Genomic DNA, 26,933 nt, shown 5'->3' with positions numbered 1-26,933 from the left:
GCTTAAAATTGTGGATATTAATAGCCAACATCGATTGAGCACTTACTGTATGCCAGGTACCTGCTAAGTGCTTTGCATATATCATCTCACTACATCTTTACAGTAGCTCTAGGAGATACACAGTTGAGCAAGTGTGGCTAGGAGAGGTTAAATTACCTGCCCGTAGTCACGTGCTAGTAAGCTGTGGGTCTGAGAATCATACCCAGAGCTTATACTTCAAATGACAGTGCTATGCTGCTAAGGGGCTGTACTCGGTACCATAGAAGGAGGGAGCCATTAAAATCAGGAATGACATATCAAAGGGGACACTTAGGAAGGATAATATCAGTGGAACATATTCTGTTCAAAGCATGGTCAAACGTATGTAATTCTGAAAGGTCATAGACACTATGCTAGCTCAACTTTTTTTCCTTTTTTCTAAAATTTACTTTAAAATCGCATCTTTAGCCTCTTGAAATCTTATTCGATACATTATAGGGCTTCCAGTGGATGATCTCTGGCATAGAACTTACAATTTTAAACCTAAGCTGTCTTGTCCACTCCGCAAATATTTATTGAGCACTTACTAAATATCAGCTACAATGTTAGACCTTAGAGAAATTGTGCAATTCAGTCTAACCCAGTGATAGTCTGCGAATATGTAACTAGTATAATGTGGTGTGTATGGGAGCATGGAGAAAGAGAAGAATAATTCTGCACCATTTCTCTTAATACTTCCTTATTGAAGATGCCTTCTAAGACCAAGGCTAGAACTAAAATTCTTTTGCTCAACATGGTTTTCAAATGTATCTATATCTGTGCATTAAGGAGAAATATAATTTATTCAAGATGCTTAAATTCAAACGAAAAGCTATTTCATTCAAAGGTAACACCATTTAAGAAAAAGATAATTCTACATCTTAATTCCACAGTTGTTAATACTCACAACTGTGGAAAATATAGGTCTATCTTCCTTTTCTCTTTGGAGAAAATGAAATTATGGTGGTATGGTATGGGAGCCAAAGTACGAAAAGGACTTGTGGGAAAGGAACCCCAGCTGTGGGGACCCTTGTGAGTAATGTATTGCTTGATATTGGCGAAGAATCATCAAACACTGGTATCTTTCAATTCTCCGAATCATTTCCCATGCCTGATAGTCCAGCACTTTCAAAAGGCTTGATACATATTTTGCTGGAATGTAAAATGGGATGTTAGGTTTCACTGTTGCCTCAATAGCAAATGCAGTTTTTGTTTTTTGCATTTTAGTCAGCTCTGCTTTTAACAGGCATTTTAACTCCAGAGCTGTAGATTTTATACTAATTCAGTATATCCTTAAAATCTCTTCTAAAGTGAAAAGCCTAATAGAGATGGGGGAAAAAATAGCCCTATGAATCTATATCACAACAGATGGAACTTGTTGAGGAGTTAGTGGGTGTCTGATTTCCTCGTGCCCGGAACACTTGGTAGAGTGATCTAGTGCTGGACACCAGATGTTCAGTCAGTGACTGCTAAACACATAATTCCAGTGTTCTGGTGGAAGTATTTTTATATTTAAGGGACACACAAGTGTGCAAAAGCTAGGAAAAATATTAGGTTTTCCCGTATACCCATTTTCCGTAAATCATCTTTCTAATGCTCAGATTATATTACTCTCACCTACATTCAGGCCAAGTTAATTTCCATCTACAAAACTCTCCAGTGGTTTATGATAAGCAAAGGTAATAACTGAGCCGAAGGGTTAACAATCAGTCTGATCCATCTCACGATCAACAAAGACCTCCTCACAGAATTTTATATTAGGGAGTTTAGAGCTTCAATGTAGTTCACCTTGAGTTTATTTCTTTCAATCCTTTATTTAGAGTCTCTTAAAGAAAAATAAAGTACTCCTCATGGCTCTGCTAAAATGAAAGCTTGAAAGAATGCTGCATCACACTACCTCTAAAAAAGCTAGAGGAAGGTATTTTTTCAGTAAGAAATGCCAAGCATAGTCTTCAAATCATACTAAAAGCAATCAAGATCAAATATCAGATCTAGATGAGAAAACTAGACATAATTTAAACCTCTCTCGTGGTAGTGTGCATTTGTTCACAGTACGTGTTAATATGTAATCTTTCCCACCCTCAGATTCCGTCTGTAGATAAGGGATGACTGACTGTACCTGACTCATCGAGTGGGAGGAGGAAGTAAGCTAGTGTATCTAAAGTATTCAGCACAGGGCCTGGCCCTTAGCAAAGTGTCAATAAATAGTAGCTGTTACTGTTTTCTATTTATTGTTAAATGAGATTTGTATAACAATGTAGTCTTGGGAAAATGTGGTGTAATATAGAAGGGGGCTGGTTTCAACCAAGCTTGGATCAGATCCCAGCTCTCTTTGGCATATTATTTAGTCTTTCTGATCTCTCATTTCTTCATCTATTAAGAGGGGTTATGAAGAACTGCTTACATGTTTACTTGTGGATTAATGGAGATAGTGTATTTGAAAGTTCCAGTCCTATTGCTGTCACATTGTAAGAATTCAGTGAATATTAGTTGAATCTCTGATTGATTCTAGTTGAATCTATTTGCAAAGGATATGTCTGTCGAAAACTAATTCCTGCTTTCCTCTAGAAATTTTACTTTCCTTTTGTTTTATGACTTTTATAAATATTTTACAAATACTTTTGTCTTCTAATAAATGTTTATTTTTGTTTTGTTTTGCTTTTCTATTTCACTTTTTTGGAAGATTGCCTGGGTGCTTGCTTGAATAAACTGATTTTTAATTTTTTTTTTTTTGGCTGCATTGGGTCTTCATTGTTGTGCATGGGCTTTCTCTTGTTGTGGTGAGTGGGGCTACTCTTCCTTGCAGTGCATGGGCTTCTCATTGTGGTGGCCTCTCGTTGCGGAGCATGGGCTCTAGACGCATGGGCTTCAGTAGTTGCGGCACGTGGGCTCAGTAGATGCGGCACGTGGGCCCTAGGGCACGTGAGCTTCAGTAGTTGCAGCACACGGGCTCAGTAGTTGTGGCTTGAGGGCTCTAGAGCACAGGCTCAGTATTGTGGCTCACGGGCTGAGTTGCTCCGTGGCATGTGGGATCTTCCCGGACCAGGGATTGAACCCGTGTCCCCTGCATTGGCAGGTGGATTCTTAACCACTGCAATGCCAGGGAAGTCCCCACAGTTCTGTGACTTTGCACATGTCATTTCTTCTGACAAAAATGGCCACCCTTCCCTTGTCTACCCAATGAGATCTTAGCTCAACGATTTTGTTCTATCTGTGCAGATAACTGAGAACTGGTCAATTTCTATAATGAGTATGATGCTTTATTCTTATTTAGATTGATGATCTCAAATTTTACCACCCTTTTACTTCCAATAATTTCTTTTATTGGCTTCTAATCTGTTCTTTGTTTTCACCACCTTTTGCTTTCCCTTAAGTTTAGTTTTTTTTCCTCTTCACTTGTTCTCTTTCCCTTTCAGGCTTTAATTATTTTAAAATTTAATTAACCTATTCTAATGCATTTAACTTTAATTAAAACCATTAAATCATATTTTAAATAGTCATGTGGATTCAATATCATTTCCCCACCAATAATTCACAAAGGTCAACAAAAAGAAGTGTGGCATAATTACTCTAATAAAGTAACATTTTTATTGCTTAATATATCTTTATTAACAGCTTTATTGAGGTATAATTGATATACAATAAATTTCACATAAAGTGTACAGTTTGGTAAGTTTTGACATATGTATCCACCTGTGAAACCATCACCACAGTTCACATAGTACATACATCCATCAGCCTCAAACGTTTCCTACTGCGCCTTTGTAATCTCGCTTGCGTCTTTCACTCTGCTCCTCCCCCCATTCCCATTCCCAGGCACTGATCTGCTTTATGCCACTGTAGGTCATTTGCATTTTCTAGAATTTTATGTAAATAGAAACATACAGTATGTACTGTTTTGTCTGACTGTTTTTACTCAGCACAATGATTTTCAGATCCATGCACATTTTTGCATATATATCAAAAATTAATTCCTCTTTATTGCTGAGTAGTGTTCGATTTTATGGATACATCACAGTTTGTTCATCTGCCTGTTGATGGACATTTAGGTTGTTTCCAGTTTGGAACTACTATACATAAAAGCTCTTGTGAACATTTTATGTGCCAGTCCTTGTGTGTGTGTGTGTGTGTGTGTGTGTGTGTGTGTGTGTGTGTGTGTGTGTGTGTGTGTGTGTGTGTGTGTGTGTGTGTGTGTGTGTGTGTGTGTGTGTGTGTATGTGTGTGTATGTGTGTGTGTGCGCGCGCGCGCGCATGTAGGTGGATAGTTAGATAGATTGATTGATTCTTTTTTTCTCTTGGGTAAATGCCTAGCAGTGGAATGGCTGGATCTTATTAGGTTCAGAAACTACTAAATTGTTTTCCAAGGTGGGTGTATCATCTTACCAGCAATGTATTAGACTTCTAGCTCCTTCACATCCTCAGCAGCATTTGGTATGGTCAGTCTTTATAATTTTAGCCATTCTAATAGGGGTATAGTGCTATCTCACTGTTGCTTTATATAACACAGGAAATTCTTTATCTTCACAGGAAGAATATTAACAACTAAATATGTTATCTTCAACAATGCAGATATCCAATGGGGGAGCTGAGAGAGAAGGGAGAGTTGGGGAAGGAGAATAAGACGGAAGGTGGCCCCATGAAGTATTTTGCTGTTAGGAACATTCACACAGTGAGATAGCTTATAGCAGTGTGCATAGAGCAAGTTTTACCTAAAGTTTTCTGGTGGAGTCTATTGATATTTCTCTCTCTAGAGGGGTTTACATTCACTAGGAGGGAAACAAATCCTGTGGCATCTTGAGTATCTCCAAGTTTCTTCTCTAGGATGATATCATTGACAGATAACAGAGGGCCAGAGGGAGAAGTATTTGACTAGACTACAAAAGCCACCTTATAATTATATTAATGGTGGCAGGTGGAGAACTTTCACAGGCAAATCTAATGATCATGTAATCACCAAACCCCTTTACAGCTTGTAGTTTTTTACTTCTTTATTTATCTACCCTCTCTTAATTTTGTAGGTTACTTGGGAAACCGTATAGGTTCTTCCAGAGGGTACATGCCACTTAAATATGGATTTGAATGTGGCTCCAGTAATGATTATCCTAGTAGAGGGGACCTGTTTATACATCACAAAATGTCTGGAACAGTCAGCAACAAGAAGCTTATTTGAGGTGGCTGCTTTCCATTTTACTTTAGCAAAAGGCCTTTAAAAAGAAAACAAAGTTACTCAAAGATAGGATTAATTTCTCCTTATGCAGCTAAATACATAAGCAATGAATGTAAATATTTGATAAGTGAATATAAAAGGGCTCTTATAAGCACAGAGTAAATAAACAACCTCAATAAAGTACAGGAAAACAGTTTGCATTTTGCTTGGTATGATGTTTTCTTTATTCAGTTAAATTAACAAACCATGATTTCATCATTAGTCAACAAGATAGTAGAGGGACCATCAAAGCAAACTACAGGAGTGTCCGGATTGATCTGTGCCAAACAAATGTTTGTAGCTAACAGCTGTATTATCACTGATTCTAATTTACGCAGCCAGGGTTCTCCTTTCATTTCCTAAGTGAGATGAATGTCATCTTACATGATACAGACACCCTCTCTGCTGCTTGAGTAATGAATCAGGTCAGCTCTCCCCTCTGGGTAGCCTCACCCCTCTTTGTAGGTGGGGAGAAGTGGCCTGCTAGAGTTTTTTTGTTATTTTTTTTAAAACAACTTATAAGCCTCTTTCTAAGGTTGTATGAGTCCATTAGTAAACTATCCAGCATTTGAATGAAAAATACCAGTTTGTTGTGTCAAAACCTTTGGATGTACAGGTTTTAAATTATGTGCTTTCTTCCTTTTCTTGTTTAATACTTAAATAAAACCTTGAGTGCTGAAGAATAGGAAACAGTATGCTGTAGTCTTTGCCTGCTAGCTGAGATTCTTTGATTCATTCTGCAGTAGATTTATCTCCTCAGAGCTCAGGCTGAGAATGAACCGATCCTAAGAAGCCCATCCGTTTAGTCCACCTGGTTAGTGGGACATGTAGTACCTTTGACTTGAGGATTCCAGGCTTCTTCCCATCAAAGCAGAGCCCCTCCCCCAAAATCAAAATCTTGATTTTTTAAATTTATTTGAGATTAAAAGGGAGAGTCTTATGTATCAGAAGGAGGGCTAAGGGTACAGGGCAGTCGCTCTGGAATATGTGTTAGCTGTGGATGGTGTGTTTAGCCATCAGAATTCTGCTCATTAGCAGAGGGTATATAACCCCAGGAGAACATCTGGAGAAGAGAAGCAGTCCTGGCTCTGCCACTCAGTGGGTGCCTGTCAGCAAGTCATTTCTTGACCTGAGTCATGCTTTTTTTCAACTCTAAAATGGGGTAATAATTCTTACCTCACAGGATCACCATGAGGATTAAATAATGTTTGTGAGAACAAGCAGCACAAAATAGGTGCTCAATAAATGATAATGTTCGACAATTGGAAAACAGAACCAACAATGAAAGGTTAGAGACAGTATGAGAGAAACGCCCTTAAGGATTCTTTAATTCCATGGTTCTTAACCCTAGCAGCACATTAAACTACCCATGCCCACGGGCTCCACTGCAGACGAAGATGATCAGAATCTCTGGGGGCAGAGCCCAGACAAAGAAAACGATTTTAAGTGCTCCGGGAGCTCCAACATGCAGTCATGTCAGAACCATGAAGCCATCCCCTTCATTAAAGATGTGGAAATTTCAGCCAAAGATAAGTAAGAAGAGGAAAGCTCAAAATCATTCTGCCAGTGGTGTCAAGGCAAAAGCCTTGGACATAGGCATTCCGTGTTCTAATCGCTCACCTCTGTTTCCTTGAAGACTTCATAGTCTCTGATTTCCAGAGACTTCAAGAGCAGCTGTCCTGTTCTGGCCCATTGGCTCATCAAATGTTGCTGACAATCTGTGTGTGTGTGTGCGCGTGCATGTGCGTGCACAGGAGTCCCTCTGCTGACGGTCAGTCTGGTAGGGAAGACAGCTATTAAGCAAGGGCAGTATGAGAGTTATGTGGGATCAGAAAAGTGGGAAAACCAAACCCTATAGCCAGGGTGGATCTAGAAAGCTAGCTTCTCAGAGGAAGTGGCAAAGGTAGGGCTGAAAAATGAGTAAGCAAGGAGAGGAAAGACATTTCAGGCAGAGGAAACAGCTACTACAGAGACATGGTCATATTCCAGGAAGGGCAAGTGGTTTCATGTGCTGTAGTGATGAGTGTGTGGTGGTGAGGATGGTGGTGGAGGAGAGGGGCTGGAAGCATAGTCAGAGGCTGCATTGTTTTTCACAATCTGAATTTCACAAAGTTTTGAAATTGCTATTATCCCTTAAATTAAAGGAACTGCTTAGATGCCTTGGTCCTGTGACTTTCTGGTGCAGATCTGCGAAGACTGATTTGGTCTGTTATTTCTGGATATTTCAGAAAGACAAGAAATGTCCAATTATACATATTTTGGGCATTTCTATTTCTATCATAGAACCAGTAGCACAATGAAAATCAAGAAAGGAGAGGAGGAAAGAAGCACAGAGTCAATCTGTTTGGGGTTTAAGAAAGGAAAATATATTGGAAAAAGCATTCATCTTCAACCTGTTTACTGAGATCTCTACTAGAGAGTTTTCCATCTTTTAAAAAAGGTGGCATATCTCTGAGAAGGAATCCACCCCAATATGTATACTTAACTGATCAAGAAAAAGAAATATCTCTGAGAAGAAGCCCATCCTAGAAATATGGGTAATTAACTAATGAATAAAAAGAAAAATTTTACCAGACTTTAGAAACTCTGTTCAGGGAGCAACAGCCTTGAATAAAGAGGGCACGGAAAGCCTTCCATGGTCTTTTTTGTCCTGTATAACAAATTATTTTCCATGCAAAGCTCCAAATTGCATTTCCTACCCTGCTGCATTGCTGTGAGCATGATTCTGGTACATTGTGGCTCTTCCAGGGATACTCCTGATATCAATCGTGAAGACTATTCAGAATGAGGATGGGAGTCAGAGTTGATTTGTGCCAACATTCCTGCTGAGAATTAGCCCAGTTCCATTATGTGTGGGCGAGCCCCTGGTTCCTCGCCCTTGCCTGTTTGAGGTACACAGATACAGCTGAGAGACTCTGCAGGGAGTGCCAAGTTAAGACACCCCATGATAGGAACATTATCACTTACTCTTTCATAATGAGCTCTTTGTGGGAAACCGAAAAAGATCAGGTTTATCTACCATTCAGTGCAGCTGTGGTGCCTCTATGAAAAGCGAGGTCTGCTTAGTAAGACAAGAAGAATCCAGAAGAATTGGATTCTTCTGGACAGACTCTCAGAATGAGCAGGGGCCCTGAGTCTTTTTTAACTCTTCCAACTAACTGGGGTACTAAGGGCCAGCGTAACTGCTTGGTTTGTGTCTTCGTTCATCAGTTGGAGAAACTGAGGCCCAAGGAGGTGAAGTGGCTTCCCCAAATCAAAGGTTAGTTAGAGGCCAAGCCAGAACCTATAGTAACTAGGTCTTCTCCCTCCTGTGGGCCGAACTGTCATCCATAAACCTGGTTATGATTATAATTAGCTAGGTTGTTAGAGATAGGACAGGATGTATATAATAAGAGTATATTGTGAAATCTTTTCTGATTTGAAAAAAAAGATAATGATGAACTTGGTCAAAATTTGTTCTCTGTGCCTTATTCTATTTAATCTGTGTTCACATACAAGAGTTAATTTCTCAAACTGTGTATTTCTCTGTTTTATCTCACAGGTTGCCTATTTATCAGAATAGGGCTTGGTGTTACGAAGTCCACCCCTGTTGACTTGAACCACTCAGAAGACCTGTGCATCCTGGCAGCCTCATTTACCTCACCTCATGCTCCCACCTTGTAGTCGTGTATAAATATGACTGGCGTAGCACATACATATCCCCGCGGAACTTACTACTTTTCTATCTAAGATGGGTCACGTAATCCCAGGCCTTTCTTCGATGTCTGTACTTCATTCTTTCCTGGACTTTCCTACCCCATAGATTTTAACTTTGGAAACCTTTGCATGGGATTTGTACAAGTAATATTTTAGGTTGGTTTGCACAGGACCTATCATATTTTGTAAGAGTTGGCTCTCACATGAGCTCTTTATTTTTAAACATTACTCTTTCCTGTTAAGAATTCCCTGCTTTGGAGTTGCATCTATTCTTCCTATTGTCTCTTTCCCCCTTATGGTAATAACAGTGAGGAGTGCCTCCCTTCAGGGTCACTTAACCTCTTTCCACGCGCAGGGAGAATTCATGAGTAGTAATATGTTCTCCAAAGAGAGTCTGACCTGCAAACTGAGAGTATTATGGGAAGGCAGATGATGATGCCCAATCACATAATTAATGAAGATTTTTACACCTAGCCCATTTCTGTGGGTGAGGCCCAGAGGAGCCTGACTCTGGGTTATAACAAAATGCTGCACAACCATAATTTCACTGTTCAGATCTAATATTAAATCAGGCCCAGATTTTTCTGTACTTATTGAACACCTGTTAGGTTTACATGGGAATCCTCTTAGCTGTGAGCTCCTTGTGGATGAGGAACTGTGCCTAGCATTGCACTTGGCACATAGTAGGAGAACCAGGAATAAGTGTGGAATGAAGGGGATTGGTGAACAACTGGGGTTTTTCAGAGTATCCTGTCCTGAGGCCACTGCAGATGGAAGTGGTTCTCCTGTAGCGTAACACATCCAGTTCTTTCTTGAGGTTGGGCTGCAACTTGACCTTCTTCCAAAGATGAAAAGGAAAATCATTATTCATCTGAGATTTGCCTTTCAGTGTTTAGCACAAATTTGGTTTCTAAGGAAAAAATGGCAAAGCATTCATGCAGGAAAAATTATTCTTTAGGTATTCTTCTCTGATGACCATAGACTGAGCAAGATTTTTGTATAGTTACTGTAGCCATGAAAATACTAATCGTTGGACAACATTCCCAATGCAACAAATATCAACCCATAGAGCACTTTGATGAATGTCAGGGAGCAGAGCTAACAGAAATGTAATGCTAGTGAGTCAGCACTCTCTTTACCAACTCCACACGTTTATTCAGCATCTTCCTATGTGTAAAATCCGTGATTTCTCCTTGCTTTTGTTTTTCAAATGTCAGTCTGAAGGCAGAATATACCTTTTGTAACTGATGAACTGTGATCATTATTTGTGTCTATAAAAAGTGATATTCCTCCTCACTTTTAAATTAATTTGGAGTTTCAGGGATAAGGTTTTGGTGGTATGTGGCATGCATTAGGTGCTCAGTAAATATAGAAGGGAAGGCAGAGTGCTGGGAGGAGGTTACGGGAAGGAGAGGAAGTGATCCACACTTGGGCCCTGGAGTCAACCTGCACAGAGTCCAGCAGACTCTGCGTGTAACTGCCAGGTAACCTGGTAACGTCCATTGACTTCTAACCTGAGTTTAATATTCTTTAAAATGAGATAATACCTACTTCGTAGGGTTTTTGAGAGGCTTAAATGCATGAATACATGTAAATGTCTGATATAAACCAACTCAATAAATGCTAGTTTTTTAAATATAATTAATAATAATGTTCATGACGTCCAGTGATTATCTTCTTTGAGAAAGCACTTGTCTCTTTATCTTCCTGGACTTTGAAGTGAGTCCCCTTCAGTTGATATGGATTCCTCAGGGCAGAGAGAGACAAGCACAGTAGAATTGCTCAGAACAGGCAGCTGCAGGCGACAGCCTCCTCAGGGACGCCCCATGGTGCTACTGCCCTGCTGCCCTCGTGTGGGTTCCCCTCTGCTAGGGTCTCAGGCTTCAGTCCTAATCTTACCTGACTGCTGTTCTCTTGCCAGGATGGAGGGCCAGATTCTCGTTTCCTTTGTGTATCCATACTTTCCTCTTGCAGGAGAGCATGTTTGCCTGAGAATGGGACCTTTATTAGCCCATCTTCCTAGGGGGTTTACCTTGAGGTCGAAGAGAGACAAGCCGGCCCGGTGGGGAAGGGCCGTCTGGCTGTGGGCTGACGTCTGCCCATTAATCCTTAGGGCCAGATGTTGGTGTTTCTTAAACCTTTGATGAGTAACAGTGTTCTGCATCTAAGAGACTCTAATTTTACCTCTTTCAGAGACATCACTGTTTTTTCACCAAAGTTAGATTTCCTCAGAACGAGAGTATATTTTCTAAAAATGTTTTGGCACGAGGTAGAGTAACAATAAAAACGTGTAAAGCATTTAGCCCAGCTAATGAGCAATACTGGAGACTGGTGGCAAGTCAGAGGGCTTCCTCGGGGTTTTCCTGAGGTAATTGACACGCACAGAGAGTGGAGGGGCCCTGGGAGGAGACCTGCTCTGGAAGGTTCTGCCCCCTACAGCCACCTCCATTTCTCTGCGCCCAGCGTGGAAGAAGGGGCCCTGGCCTCTCATACCTGCGCGCGGCTAACTGGTGCAGGCGCTTGCCGCGTGCCAGTCTGGGTTCTGAGGGCCGTCGACCCTAAATCACTTCATCCTCAGGACACCTAAGTTCTGAGGTGGATACTGTTTCTAGCTCCATTTACAGAGGAGGGGACGGAGGCTCAGAGAAGATAAAAAATTTCCCAAGGTCAAACAGTCGTTAAGTGATATAATCAATAAAAAAAAAAAAAAAAAACACCCAGGCTCCAGAGCCTTTTCTCTTAACCACTGCTCTACTACACTGCTTGAGGAGTTACCCGTCCTTCCTGAGGATCGCAGGCAGGGACCAGAGGGGTCCAGCATATATTTAGCATTTTTCTTCCCCAGCTTTTTAAAATACTTTATTTTCAGTAGGATTCCAGGCATAAGTAGCAGTCTTCATCTCAACAAGGGCAAACTGCCTATAAGAGCTATAGGGTGGCCCAGCACTTTCCGTAGAGTGACCTCTGCCCTCCAATAGGGCAGCACCCTGTCGCAGGCCAGGTGCCCTGGAAGGGGTTTCTGAGATGGAGTTTGCCATGCAGGTTATTTATTAGGGGTCCCAGCCAAAGGGCAGTTGACCCGACGGGAAGTTGAGCTGCAGTGCAGGCCTGATGGCCTCAGCCAAGCACCTGGCTGTGGTGGAGCAGACGTGGTCTCTCAGAGCTGCCTGGTGGTACCACCGCCACCATCCGGCGGTGGATGTGGGACACCTGAAGGAGGGCGTCCCCTTGGGCAAGGAAGCTCTTTTCCGCTGAGGTGACTCTGAAGGAGCTGACAGCATTCCTTGTCACTGAGGCAGTGCGTTCTTCCTTGAAAGGGGGCTCTAGGCGCTGCATCCGTGTTTCCATCTTGACGCTTTCAATTTTATTAGCATTGTGAGTCTACACAATGGGAAATGCTTTCTTCAAACTCAGCCTCTGTTTGCTTGGATTCTAGATAAATAGGCACTGCACAAATAAAGACAGATCCTCAGCTTTCTGGAATCCTTTTACTATAGCCCTAGGCAGAAGCAAAGGTATCACATCAATATATATATTTGGACCATGTGATTAAAGTCATACCTGGCATTTTTGGAGGCACTTCAAGAGTTTGTTTTACGCTCATCATGTCTTTCAAGTGGAGCCAGTTGGCTTTTTTCTGGAGGCCAGAGTCCAAAGCTAAAAGCCACAATGCAGTGATGGAAAATCTCTAGTTACATTTTGCTTGCTAGTTGTCTTTTAGAGAAATCTTTCAGTGATTAAGCTTCCAGGTTTAACTCCCTTTTCCTTGCTCCTTCCATCATGATACTAAAGCAGTCTTCCAGCTCACTTCAGAACAGACATTAACCTGCATCCCAACTGACTTATTTCTTGTCCACGCAAGTTGACCACAGATTCGTTCCTGTGTATCCGGTGGGTGCTTTGCCCTGCAGGATCCATTACTGCTGTGTCCCACTGTTGCCCACAGCTGGCTCTGGCCACTGACGGTCGCAACTGCAAGGTGCGCAAAACCTTTCTCCATTTCCCTTCTTTCAGGTTGGAAAGCTTATCCAAGAAGCAGCTGGAAGAAGTAATTTGAAACGAGTAACTCTGGAACTTGGAGGGAAAAGTCCCAATATTATTTTTGCAGATGCTGATTGTAAGTCAACCACAGATCTCTTACATGCCCTGGCATACTGGCCTGCGGTGCTCACTTTTATTATCTCCACTTTCAACGGGACACTAAGAAAAAGGTCTTTGAAGCTCAGTGGCATTCAAGGAGAAAAATCTAGACCCTTCCTTTTAAGGACAAAATAATATTGGTAAAGACCACTTATCAGTTGACAATCAGAGTTTGTTTTCTAGACATAATAAGCCATTTTGACTCTGTGTTGTTGTAAAATAGGGTAGAAGAGGTGAAGGCCTGGTTGGTATTGTATAGTGGAAAGAGCAGTGGTCTAAGCCTCTGAACACTGGAAATGTAACCTCTGCCTAGATTCGAGAAACCTGAAACGTCTCATGTATGCCTGGTGGCTTTGTAGATCATTAAAAATTTTTAGTTCACTAGCTCTACCAACATTGTCCCAAACCCACACCCCCTTCTCTGTTTAGCCATCCCCACGCCTTTCTGTTGCCCCCATGGCTTTTAGTCAGGATGACAACACACTATGGTCAGTTCTGTATGAATAGACCTAAATTGGAGGTGATTACACCTTGGCAGTAGGACTCTACAGAGGCCTAGAGCTATAACCTAGAAACCCCATGTCTCCAGGCAGGATGCTCTCTAGTCCACTCTGCACGGGTGTGCTCCTCATGTTTGGAAAAACTTGCCAGGGAATGAAATTACAAAACCTCTTTCAGTCATCCTTTTTCTTCTTCACATCCTGCCAGGCAGCACTGCTTCCTCAATTTCACTACTAGAGAGATCAGAGAACAGAAGGCAGATTGGCTGAATTTCAGCCCCAGCTTGGAATTTGCAAGTTCAGCTTCAGCTGTATACTAGTTGTCAAGAGGATCAGGATTCTGTACCTAAATTCCTATTAAGGTGTAGGCACTCCACCGACAGTACATTGATTCATTCAGTCAGTGAGTCATTTAGCAACTAGCAGACACCAGATTTATTAATACTATATTGAGTATTATTTAGTATCTCTTATTTTCACATGAGATGAAGACGAGTTACCATATGCTACTATACAATTCCATGTAAATATAGAGGAAATTGAGCGTCTTCAAAGACGATCATTGCTGTCACAGTTTAATTTGCCAAAATACTAATTAAAAGTATAGCTGCAAGGTCCTATAGATTAGGGATTGCAAATTGGCAGTCTATAGGCCAAATGCAAGGTATGGCTATGTTTACTTCTAAGTATTACACAAAATATTGGTTTCCGTTTTTTCTTAAAACTGGCAATCTGGCAACCCTGGGCTATGTTTATGCATAGCAACAGCCAAAGGTAGTACTTTCCTTCTGAGTCTCTGTCACATTGCTTTACTATTATCTACACAGCCCCTTTGGTTATTGGGGTTTGAGACTCCTGTTATAGATAACGTGGTCTAATCCCTCTTTTTACAGAAGAAAGGTTTTCCAAGAAGTGAAGACGTCCAAGTTAACACAGCCAATAACGTCAGGGTCTGGTTAGAACTAGAACCAAGTTGTGTTCTCAATCCAGTGCTTTTCACTGGGCTGCTCACAGTTCTGCTCTGTGGTGAGCATGACATTACACCTGGGGCTTTGGGGAGGGAAGAGGGTCGGTCCCTTAGGCCCCTCCACAGGCAAAGCAGTGTTGAGAGCATGGCTGTTTCCTCTTGTAGTGGACTATGCCGTGGAGCAGGCTCACCAGGGTGTGTTCTTCAACCAAGGCCAGTGCTGCACTGCAGGATCTCGCATCTTTGTGGAGGAGTCCATCTATGAAGAGTTTGTGAGAAGAAGCGTGGAGCGGGCTAAGAGGCGCATAGTGGGCAGCCCCTTTGACCCCACCACCGAGCAGGGACCCCAGGTAGAGAAATCACAGACATGCCCGTTCTTTTTTTTTTTTTTTAAACATCTTTATTGGAGTGTCATTGCTTTACAGTGGTGTGTTAGTTTCTGCTGTATAACAAAGTGAATCGGCTATACATGTACTTATATCCCCATATCTCCTGCCTCTTGTGTCTCCCTCCCTCCCACCTTCCCTTTCCCACCCCTCTAGGTGGTCACAAAGCACCGAGCTGATCTCCCTGTGCTATGCGGCTGCTTCCCACTAGCTATCTATTTTACATTTGGTAGTGTATATATGTCCATGCCACTCTCTCACTTCGTCCCAGCTTACCCTTCCCCCTCCCCGTGTCCTCAAGTCCATTCTCTACGTCTGTGTCTTTATTCCTGTCCTGCCCCTAGGTTCTTTGGAACCTGTTTTCTTTCTTTAGATTCCATACATATGTGTTAGCATACGGTATTTGTTTTTCTCTTTCTGACTTACTTCACTCTGTATGATGGACTCTAGGTCCATCCACCTCACTACAAATAACTCAATTTCGTTTCTTTTTATGTCTGAGTAATATTCCATTGCATGTATGTGCCACATCTTCTTTATCCATTCATCTGTCGATGGACACTTAGGTTGCTTCCATGTCCTGGACATGCCCTTTCTTTACTTAATCTCTTATGAACACAGAAACCAGACACCCTGGTGGAACCCGACAAAGCATCATCTTCCTTCTTCTGCTGACCCCTTACTCTTCTTCCTCATCTGTCTTCATGGCTGGAAATGTAGCCAGTGAGGCATTGCTTGCTTACGTCTTGTGCTTCTCTTTCTGTTTCTAAATTTTATCCTTGAAAAACCGAGAGATTAGGATTGCCTTAAGGATATCTTGAACTTTGGGGGTAGGTTGGAGTCTCTCAGCTCCAAAAAAGGACCCAGGCATGGCAAGGTGGGTCTTGACTAGAACCCAGTCCCAGTCCTTAACTGCTGGAGTCAAGACATCCCCACAGGTGCCACAGTCAAGGAGGGCAGGTATCTCTCATTCCCAGAAACCCATTTATACTTTTACCAGCTGCCAAGGATTCTCTCCACCAACCTGACCTACTCTGGGATGACCACGTGCAGTTTGTAATTGTGTAGGGAATGGAGAGCTGTCTGCTCTCTCTTCTGCCATATAGTTCTCTCTTACTCTGAATGCTTCATGCACTGTGGTGGATGAGGAGGGCCACAAAGGTCCCTGCTGGCTGCACTCTTGAGCTCTGCAGGTTCTCCGTGGTCATCAAGGTATATTTCCAGTTAGAACTCTGGTTTTGAACTGAGAATTTTTAAAGGAATATGTAGACCAGATCTCATCTGGATCACTAGAGCATGGGTTTTCCTGATAAGAAGCAATATCTCCTTAGTTTTGGGACCATTTGAGAGAAGATTGAAGTTGTAACAGCAATTCAAACTCAGGTGAATGTAGGTTTCTTTTTTATTTACCATAATAATTGAGTGATAAGTCTATAACTTGGGGGCTTGCGGGGGGCGAGAATGACCTTATTTTATGGACTAGGATGCTAGCTCTCACTCTTTAAACTTAATCCTTTCCTCTGACGGTATAACAGTAGTTCCATAAAAATATACCCCGATATTCATTTGTCTATAAGGTTAATTTTTACTTATGTAAACAGTGAATAATCAATTAGCCAGTATCTCCATCATTTAGAAATATTGCTTAACTCTTGAACTGGTACTTATGACTTGTCAGTATCATCAGAGCAGTGCATTCACTGGAATTCTTGATGTATTAGGTTGAACCATACAAAATTACCCTTTTTCATAGGTCAAAAATGGTTAATTAACAGCAGTTCCATATGATTTGACTAGGTATAATGAAGCTTTGGCCAAAAATCACAAATGAGAGACATTCTTGAGCACATGCTTATTTCCATTTTCATAGAAGATTTTACTTGGAGTCATCAGGCACTTTCTTCTGTAGATTGATAAGAAACAGTACAACAGGATCCTGGAACTCATCCAGAGTGGTGTGGCCGAAGGCGCCAAGCTGGAGTGTGGAGGCAAAGGGCTGGGCCGAAAGGGGTTTTTCATCGAGCCCACGGTGTTTTCCAACGTCACTGACGACATGCGGATCGCCAAGGAGGAGGTATCACATAGATTTTAACAGCAGCCACATCTTCCTTGGCATGGTTTCCAGGGCATTTCTAGTAGACAATATTAGAGGTTTAGTTCTTTGTATTTTATATACATTGTACAATAGCAATAAACATGGCTATGAAAATCCCCAGTTTCAAGAAAGAAGTTAGACAAAGAGGCAAGCAAGCTAGATGGAGGCCAGGTGATGTGCTTTATGATCTTAATTGTTATTAGCCAACAGAACCATCATAAAAGCCAATCACTGGTCTCAGTGATACATTGTCAACAGTTCAGTTCCCCCAAATATGGGTCATTAGGCTGTTAATCAGGAAATAGAAAGCACCCAAGCATCCTCACGCTTCTGCAGGAGAGGACCAGTTGCAGATCAGCCACCTCTCCAGAGCGGTAGTTCTCAGTTCTGGAGCAGTGCCTGGGGGATCATGGAGAACACAGCTTTAGAACACACTGTGGAATCAAGTGCTGCCAGGCAGGGTGGGGGAGCGGAGGAGTTAAACTCTAAGGGTAGACTTATGTAATCTTATTCTGGGAAAGTTTGGGATATTTTTACAGTTATGTTTTGCTAAAGCTAAACATCATTTAAATGATGAAGGCAGAATAAACTTGCCTTGAAACATAGAAAACAGGTGAAAGGATGGCGAAGCAACCATGTTGGGTCAACCTATTTTATTGCAGATCTTTGGGCCCGTTCAGGAAATTTTGAGGTTTAAGACTATGGATGAAGTTATTGAAAGAGCCAATAACTCAGACTTTGGACTTGTAGCAGCTGTCTTTACTAATGACATCAACAAGGCCCTCACGGTGTCTTCTGCAATGCAAGCTGGGACTGTTTGGTAAGACCAGAGTCAGTCTCGTTCTGGCCATAACACATTCCATGAGGGTGGGAGGGGGCTTGTAATTCTCCAGAGCCTGCGTGAAATAAAAGCATATGCTCTGGAAGGATGGGGGAGACCGAAGACTTCACCCTGAGAAGGGATACTTCCTATTGGTAGATCAGGAAGTCAAAGTCAATCTTAAATTATAAAACTTTCATGTGGGGAAAAAGGAATTAAAAAATAGAACTTATAAAAGAAATATCATGCCAGTGCTATTGTTTCTGTGTAAGCAGAATACACACTAACAGTACCATGTTTTCTTCTTTCAGGATCAATTGTTACAATGCCTTAAATGCCCAGAGTCCCTTTGGGGGATTCAAGATGTCTGGAAATGGGAGAGAAATGTAAGTGTCCAAAGTTGCTGGTGCCTGAAGAGAAACAGGGTTGCGAATAGCAGCATAGAGGGGCACTCAACAGCATCAGTGAATTCTCTTACTCTCATCCATTCACTAAACAAACACTTGGTTGAAAACATAAATGTATAAGCAAAGCACACATTACAAAGATGAATAAAACACAATAATACCCTTACCTTAAGTGGGAATGGAGAAAAATTCATGTACCAATAATTCCATGTAATAGGTGCTATTATGCAAGTATGTCAAATATCTTGTTAAGTACAGAGGAAAAATCAATCAATTTTGCCTGATGAGGTCACAGAAGACTTTACAGAGGAAATAACATTTCAGTTTCTTAGGAGCAGGCATTCCAGGTAGAGGGAATAGCAAGAACAAAGGCATGAAGGCATAGCAACTACAGAATAGTCCAGACACAAAACAGAGCTTGGCATGTTTAAAACAGACGTCACCAACTGCCCACCCAGGGACAAATCTGGCTTAGAGAAATGTTTTGGTTTTTTTTTTTTCCTTATAACATTTAAAAACCTTTACCTGACATTCAAAATGAGGAGACTTTCCATAAAAACCTAGATTTCTTGCTTATTTTCATTCCCCAAAGCAAAATTGCTGCAGCTGTGAGCTCTGCAGTTTTCCCTATTCCCCATCATGCCTGCTTCTGGGAACTGAATATTGGCTGTGTTAGTTTTACACATACCCAATTCACTCACCGTCACCTGCTCAGTGCCTATAGGATCTTTGAGTCTGGGGCTGCAGAGCCTAGGGCACAGGATGCACGGAGGAGACTTGCTGAAGATACAAGTGGAGAGGTTGCTTTAAACCCAATCTCAAAGGGTTTTTAAAGGGCATACTGTGGGAGCTGAGGGGATACCAACGTTCTTATGGCCAACATTCTTGGTGTATAGAGGATGTTTTGGCAGAGATCACAGGAAGATGACCCATTACAAGGATTTTGCAATAATAGGTATTAATTAAATGCCTGCTCTGCATATGGCTTTATTCTGCCTTCTTACCTAACATTGTCTCATTTGCTTTTCACAGTGATTCTATGGGATAGATACATTTATCTTTATCTTACGGATGGTTCAGATGAGGAACTAAGGGTTGGAGTGGTTAAGTAGCTTGCCCAAGTCTCACAGCCAGTAAGTGGCAGATCTGAGCTTTGAACCTAAATTTTAGTGGCTTAGTTTCTGTGATGTCTGGCCAAGGAAGCATGGGAACCAGGTATAAGGAGTCTTCCGGGTCAGAATCGGAGCTGGGCTGCCCTCTTGTGATGCTGAGGACCTGAAAAATGGGACTGTGGCAGAGGAAAACTAGAGTGATTGCATTTGCAACTTCACATACGAATGGATTTTTAGAATTGCTTTCGGAGAATGAATGGTAGCTAGGGTCTTCCTGAGCTGACATCTCCCCTCGTCCCAAAAAACTTTCATTTTCCCTCATTTCGAAAGGAGCTAGATCCATGTTTTCTAAATCCTGTGACTCATAAGAGGAAACATCTTCCATGCCTGTTCCCTCGGGCATTACTGAATGCATACTTTTTTGAACAAATGCTTAGTTCGCAATCAATCTGCTAAAAAGTATTGAGCACATTCATACTTTGTGCAAAGCATGATGCTTGGTCTGTAGGGGAAGGTGCAGCTCATTAAGTTACTTGAAATTTTGTTGGATAAATGAAATATACAACATTGAAAGAATCAAAAGAATTCCAGAAAAGCCTGTGGAGTGGTAGAGGAATGCAGGGGTGATAGAGATCGTTGTGAGCTGGAGAAGTCCAGGAAACCATTAGATGTGATCTCTTATACGGATTTGAATTGGCCTTTAAAGGAGAGGAACATTTGAGTAGATGAGGAGAGAGGAATAGTTTTTCATGGTTGGTGGGCAAAACAGGATAGCAGTGGGGGAAGAGTTAGCAGAGGCATTGTGGGAGAAATAAGTATGGTATTTGGGGGGAAGTGCAGTGAACCCATGACTAGCACAGGGGATTTACATCTTCAGATACTGTAGCTGGTAATCTCTAGTCCCGAGCCATTAAACCATGAAGTAGATACAGCTTTGAGGCTAAGAGCAGAGTTTCTAGAATCACGCTGCACAGATATGTACCCTGGCTCTACTGCTTAATACCTGTGCAGCCTTGGACAAACTATTTAATCTCACCGAGCCTCAGTTTCCTCATCTATAAAATGGGAATAATTATAGATAGTACTTACCCTACAGAGTTGCTGTTAGGATTAAATGTTAGAATCATGTATGCCAAACATCCAGCAAGGTATCTGGCAAACCTTCAGAAAATGTGAGCTACTATCATCATTATTGATCAAGTAGATGACTGTTACGTAGGCAGTCCTTCTTTTTCTTAATAAATGTATTAAGAAAGGGAGAAACTGCTCTTGCTTGAACCTTTGCTTCTGGCCTTCAGTACCTCCCACTTGCTTTATAGCCAGAACCCATACCCAGTCTGGATCCTATTTGCTAAGCTATTAGTATTCCTTCAGCTTTTATAAAGTCTTCATGTACTCTAAGTATCTCTTCTTAACTTGCACATGGCCTTAACTTTCTGCTTCCACTTTTGAAGATGCATTCAACTTCTTTCATTTCCTGCCCCTGTGTTTGTGCTCTCCCAGCCTCTGAAATGTTGGGGCCATCGCCGGCTCTGGGAATGCTGCTCACATTGACTGTTACAGATCATTAACAGGGTGCATCATGGGCATAAAATACACTTGAAATAACTAATTGCTGGTTGATGGTTTCTCATCTCAGGCTAGCCCTGGACTCTCATCACAGGCAAACCTCCTACCAGGATTCGGGCTTGGGACATTGTTCAGGCGCAGTCTCTTCCTGTCAGAAACATCGCCCTCGCCTAGAAAGAAGGTCCAAGAGACAGTTTGGCTGTGTCAGAACCACACAGAACAGTGGCCTTTCTCGACTCGTCTCATGGGCACAGTAGTGATTTGGTCTTCCCAGTGCAGTTAAAAAATAATTAGGAAGCAGTGCTCTTTGATGAGACTCACTTCATCTTATCTAAATTATATGAGTCTTTGTTCCTGTTTGCCCCCAAAACATGTTTTCTCTTCCTTAAATGACCTGGAGTGGTAGGAAATGCTTCAGATAAAAGAACCTGCCCTGTCCTGGTTCCCCACTCTTCTTCTCATTTAATACAGTCCTGGAAACTCTGCTTAGCCTTCCACTTGGACAGAATTGTTTATCTCACGGCCTGCAGGCTCCATGCAGCTTTGGTCCCTGACATCTCTTTGCCTACCTCTAAGAGGAACAGGGAAGGGAAGTAGCATTTTCTGGAAATGAGCTCCAAGGAAGGCTGTTAGAGCCCCTGAGTGCTACCCCACAGAGAGCTGTGGAGAGGGCTGCCCTCTACAGGTTATCTGATGGGCTGGCCTCTAATTCCCAGGGTCAGAGACTTGGGCTGAGTTTCTCTCCGTTCTGCTTGTCCAGCTAATTCCATCTATTTCAGCCTTCCCATCCTTTTCCGTCTCATTTAAGCTCTCCTGAGACAAGGGGTCATAGAGTCCAAGCTATAAAATATGTATCACAAACCTAGGGGATGGAAAGAACGCTGTGAACCTCAGCATTTTAAAAACTAAGGACACACGCTTTGAAGACGAGAAGTGTTGTTCGGATGCTCTGAGTCAGTGTGTGTGTGCACAGCATTGCGTATGCACAGAAAGTCACCTGTAGGCTGGGAGAGGGGCTTTCTAACCCTGCCTATCTGGCGATCCACTCTCAGAGATTCTGATTTAGTAGATCTGGGCTAGGGCCCAGGACCTAGATTCTTAACAAGCTTCTGGAATGATTCTCGTGCAGGTGGTCTGGGGATGCTGCTCTGAGAAATGCTGCTGTAAGTCAAAGAAAAGGGCAGGGAAATATACACCCTAAGCAGAAATCCTTATTTGTTTTATGCGTGAGTCTGAGTGACTTCCTAAAATGGCTGGCTGAGAGACACCCAGATCTAACGTCTTACCTTACCTTTACGTATGCCGAGTTTGGTTCATCTTTGGGAATATAACCTAGTCTGGCCAAGAAGCAGGAATACAGGCTTCTAAATGTGCTGTGCCCTGACACATGGCCCCGCTGGAAAGGTGACTATACAAAGAGATTGGGGCATGTCAATAACAATACGTCTGCCTTTTGTGCAGTAGTGGACTTCTTCCTTAACTATGGAACTATGTGCCACAGAATTTAACTGGATTGAGAAAAATTTTAGTAGATTTGAGAGAAAGACCCTAGAATGAGATGGCGAAATAGCTGAAGAATCCACATGTTAGGGACTGGATTCAGAGACCTTATAGCAGTGTTGCTCAAAGAGTGGGTCCAGTAGCCACCCATCTCATGGTCTCTTGGGCTCCTCCCTAGACCTACTGGAACAGAATCTTTGGTGGGAGATGGTCAGGAACCTACAGTTTAAGCAAGCTTCATGGGTGGTATGTGTATAATAAGGTTCAGGAACTGATGTCAGAGAGACGACTGGGTGCCAAGAGGAGGGAGAGAGTCAGCTGGAGTCATACAGCCAGTTTAATGCAGAGCTGAGTTGGCACTCCTGTCTGCCGATCCCCACCCTCAGTGTTCTGCTCCACGCGCTGCCCTGAGACTTCTCATTGGCTTTCCTTGAGGCCTGGGCCCATGGGCAGTCTTTCCTTTCATGGCAGATGTGAGTCCACTCCAACATCTCGGAGCAGGCTGTGTGCCGGCCATGCAGCAGATGGCCGCCTGGGACCCGAGAGAGGAGCACCTCCAGTCCAGAATTTTCCATTGCTTTGAGCACCCAGAGATTTGGGATCCGGCAGTCACACTCGAAAGCAAGGTTTCTAGCTCTGTAGACTTTCTTACATCCCTCACAACTTAGTTAGAGATCTGAGTGGGAGGAAAGTGGTTCAGGGTCTGCCCCACATGTGTGCACAAGCAAGGGAACAAGAAGGGAGTAGCCACACTTCACACAGGAGGCAGATGATGTCCGTGATGAAGAGACACATGCACAGTTGCCCAAGGGCAGGAGAAAGGCCAGCGAGAGCCAGAGCTGAGCTGGTAATAAAGAGACAGCCTGGACAGAGCCGGTGAGGGAGCCACATACTGAGTGGGGCAATCCCAAGCTTATTCTTCCCATTCCTGCAAGCAGAATGGCCAGTGCAGACGAGAGAGCAGCATGCTGCCTGAGTCGCTGATGTTCTGGGGGCTGTGGGGGAGGAGGGGGGCGCGACCACTCAGGTGCCCTGGTGCTCAGAGGAGCTGCTGGCGCAGCAAGGGCAGCTCTGTGTCGGGCCAGGGAAGCAGAATGAATCCTTTACAGCGGGCCTTCGCTGTAAAGCCCAGTTGCAGTAACTTTATACCTTTTATATAAGACTGTTTTTAAAAACGGCCTGTCTTAATCCTTTCTTATTCAAATATATCTCTAAGCGTTCTTTCATGTTTTTTTCTGGCAGAGATGGTCAGTCAGCAGGGTAGAACTGGGGAAGAGGGGGTAGGAAGAAGCCTGCCCCCCCTTCCTCGCTCCCACAGTTATCAAGTGCTTTCTTTCAGCCTGATGCTGTGGGCCGCATGCTAGGTTTGGGGGAGGACAGAAAGCAAGATCAGGAAGATGCAGATCGGTGGGCGAGACAGAGTACCCCCGCCCTCCCTCCTGGTATTACAGGGCTGTGGTAGAGGTGGGTACAAGGTGCTCTGAACACAGAGCAGGAGGGGCACTCCTTCTGCTGAGAACTTGAGGAGAAGCTTCACAGAGGAGTGACTTTGAAAAGAAAAGAAGAAGAAAATGTCAAGTATTTTGCAGAAAATAATTAAGAGAACATGCTTGATGTGACAATGAAATCGAGAAAAGAAAGAAAGACAAAGAGAGGTAGGAATAAGAAGGAACGAGAGAAGAGAAGTGAAGGGAAGGAGCACCTCACTGCACCGTAGCAGCGAGGCTTTTCCACGTGCCAGCGCCCTTCAGGCAGTGGTCGGAGGGGCTGTTTCTCCTAGGGCCGCTGAGGCAGGTGACCTGGCTCCCCCTCCCCCCTCTCAGGCCCGGCCACCTACAGGCCCCTCAGAGGCCGGGCCGATTACCTGGTTTCTCCTGCACCCGGCCCAGCACGGTGCTGCCCCATAGTAACAGTGCAATAAACGTTCGTTTGCCTGATGACAGAAATCCCTGATCAAGGCCCCAGAGGGTGCCATGAGCCAGGAGGGGAAGTGGCCGAGGGCAGGTCGCGGGAGACAGCTGACTCACACTTCCCAATTCCTTTCCCGTCCGTGGTTTTGATTTCCTCTTTCCCCTGACTCTGTGGAGGCCGCAGATGGTATTTGTTCAGGGTTCTGTCTTTAAGGCATTGCGTGTGATCTGTACTCTTCTGTGGTGGGCCTTTGGGTATTGTTGCCGCTTATTAAACCGAAGGACCAGTGAGAAGGAATGTAGAACATCAAGCCGAGAGGACCCTCGTGGTTTTCTTTCAGGTAAAGTGGACTGGGTCTCGAGGAGAGCCATTAGAGCACAGGCACATCCTGGGCGTCCAGTGGTTGGAACAGGGTTTTTGAAGAGGAAAGCCCATGCTGAGCTGCCTGGGCCTCTGGTACCTGATACAGCCCGTTTCTGTTTTTCAGGGGAGAATTTGGTTTGCGAGAGTACTCCGAAGTTAAGACCGTGACAGTAAAGATCCCCCAGAAGAACTCTTAAGATGGCCAAGAAGGAAGGTGAAGGCCAGCCTGCACGACTCTCCCCCTCTGCTTTCCCTGTGGGGCCCAGCTCTCAGGAACCCAAACTTGATACTCAGTCCTTACTTAAGATTTAAATGACAGCAGGTAGGCCAGGCCATTCGCTGCGTAAAGAAAGCAAACCAGTTGGGCGTGGTTTCTTGGCACCCTGTGAGGGATCACCTTAACAGTACCAAACATTGGGGAACGTGGGACAAAGGCACAAGGAGTAGCTGTGGGGCATACCCAGTATTTCTTTCTGGGGTGAGGGAGCTGTATTATTTGATGCCTTCTGTCACAAAGGACTTTGCTTGTGAGCAAAGGTAGCCTTTCCATTGTTTTCATTTCCCCCTTCCAGGCTCTCCCTGCTCACGCACCCCTCCCGCTCCTCCAAGGAGATCTCAGCTGAGCTCATCTGGGGCAGATGTTTGGGCCGGGAACAATTTTCCAAGGTTTTGCAGCCAAATTACCGTTTCATGTCATCCATTTCTTCAAAGCAAAACATGAAATGGTTTTAGTTAGAGCCAGACCAGACTGAAAATGCCAGGAGCTGGTACACTGCAGATGTCCTAAGGAGAAAGAACTTGGGATATTCCTGACCCAGTCTGGCTTTCTTACATCCACATATAACAGGAGTGAAAGATCAGGAGAAGGAGCTCCAGCGATCATTATGTGTAGTTCACAGCCTCGGAGCTCATCACCGCATGGTTTGAGAGGTTAAGAGAGAGGGGTGTGTGTGTGTGTGCGCGTTCACGCGCGCATCTGTGCATTTAATTCCTTCTTGAGTATTCTGGAATAAGTCAGGGGGTGGGTTGTTTTTCATGGATTGATCTTTTCCAAAGCTTGTCTTTAAAATCAACCAAAAACTGATCTGAGCAGGCTTGAGAATTTGGAAAAAGGTAATGCTGGGTGCCTTGTAGAAATAATTCCATTTCCAATACTGCTGACAATTCATACTAAATGAATTATCTCTGCAGTTGGAATCTATAGCTTCCTCCGCCTCCCACCCCCACCCCGTCCCTGTCCCTGTCCCTGGTGCACGCCACCTCCCAGTCCCAGTGCTGTGGGTGTGACTTCAGCTTCCCCTGCCCTAGGTCAACTGGCAGTAACCTTGGAAAATCTGGCCAGGCTCAGAGGTTTCCTTCTCCATTTGTAGAGTTCCGGTGTGCCACGGCTGCCACGCTGCACCAGATCTCCACTTGTCACGCCCGTGGCTCGTCCACACACCACTCTTGCTCTTGGCCTCCCAAGGGGGAAGCATGAAGCAAGCTGGCTCCCTTTCCTCTAGCCACACGTTCCTCTTCTGCTTTCCACTGAAGGCTCCATCTCTGACATGGGCAGTGTCAGCTTCCTTTCCTTTTTCCCTCTTTCCAGCTGCCAAATCCAATTCGTTCTCTAACCTAGATGAAGATCATTTATTTAAAAGTACCAAACATAACCTAGAATATATGAAATATGGGCAACACATATATAGCCTTCTGTATTTAACGGTTTTCTGCTTTCTAACCATACCGGTTTTCTATTTATAACCCTTGACTATTCATGATGTTTTAAAGAAACCTCTCCTTGCTGTTATTGACAAAGGACAGTGGCCAGATGCCTTGAGAGATGCCACATTTCTGAGTTCTTTCGTGTGAATGTCATGCTCTCCTCCTATAGCCTGTGTCCCAGTGAACATATCCATTAACCAGCTAGTTACCTTTGAACTGCAATATAGAATGTGAAAATGAAGATTTATTTCTTTTAATTTACTTAAAAAAGAAACCTCTGTGCTAGCAATAAAGCATTTATATTGTGTACTCCTCGGGATCATTTGGCTGTGTTTATCAGTGTCTTTGTGTCACACCGAGTCCATCTAGGTCCTTCTCTCAGCCGCTGGGCTTTTCAGGTATGTTGCTGCCTCTGGCTACTGAGCAGAATTTGGAGGGTATTCTTGCCATAAGGTAAACAAGACCTTTATTTCTGACACTGTTTAAAATCCAGGCGTACATACAGTTCTGTGTGGCAAACAAGTATAACCATGTATGAA

The 26,933-nt window shown here is 43.3% G+C and overlaps 1 protein-coding gene across 2 annotated transcripts in view; it reads left to right on the top strand.

The window, feature by feature from the left end:
• ALDH1A2 (aldehyde dehydrogenase 1 family member A2) overlaps nucleotides 1-26,703 on the top strand; it is a 96,878-nt gene extending 70,175 nt beyond the window's left edge. For both annotated transcript variants that reach the window (XM_060150838.1, XM_060150847.1), the window contains exons 8-13: nucleotides 12,935-13,037; nucleotides 14,693-14,877; nucleotides 16,823-16,987; nucleotides 17,671-17,828; nucleotides 18,140-18,214; nucleotides 24,815-26,703. In XM_060150838.1, the coding sequence (XP_060006821.1) occupies nucleotides 12,935-13,037; nucleotides 14,693-14,877; nucleotides 16,823-16,987; nucleotides 17,671-17,828; nucleotides 18,140-18,214; nucleotides 24,815-24,887 (759 nt within the window). In that variant the 3' untranslated portion in view covers nucleotides 24,888-26,703. The remainder of the gene's footprint in view (nucleotides 1-12,934; nucleotides 13,038-14,692; nucleotides 14,878-16,822; nucleotides 16,988-17,670; nucleotides 17,829-18,139; nucleotides 18,215-24,814) is intronic.
• The last annotated feature ends 230 nt before the right edge of the window (nucleotides 26,704-26,933 follow it).

The sequence above is a fragment of the Lagenorhynchus albirostris genome, chromosome 1 (genome assembly GCF_949774975.1).
Source record: "Lagenorhynchus albirostris chromosome 1, mLagAlb1.1, whole genome shotgun sequence".
NCBI classification, from domain to species: domain Eukaryota; kingdom Metazoa; phylum Chordata; class Mammalia; order Artiodactyla; family Delphinidae; genus Lagenorhynchus; species Lagenorhynchus albirostris.
This window is presented reverse-complemented; position numbering and strand designations above follow the sequence as displayed.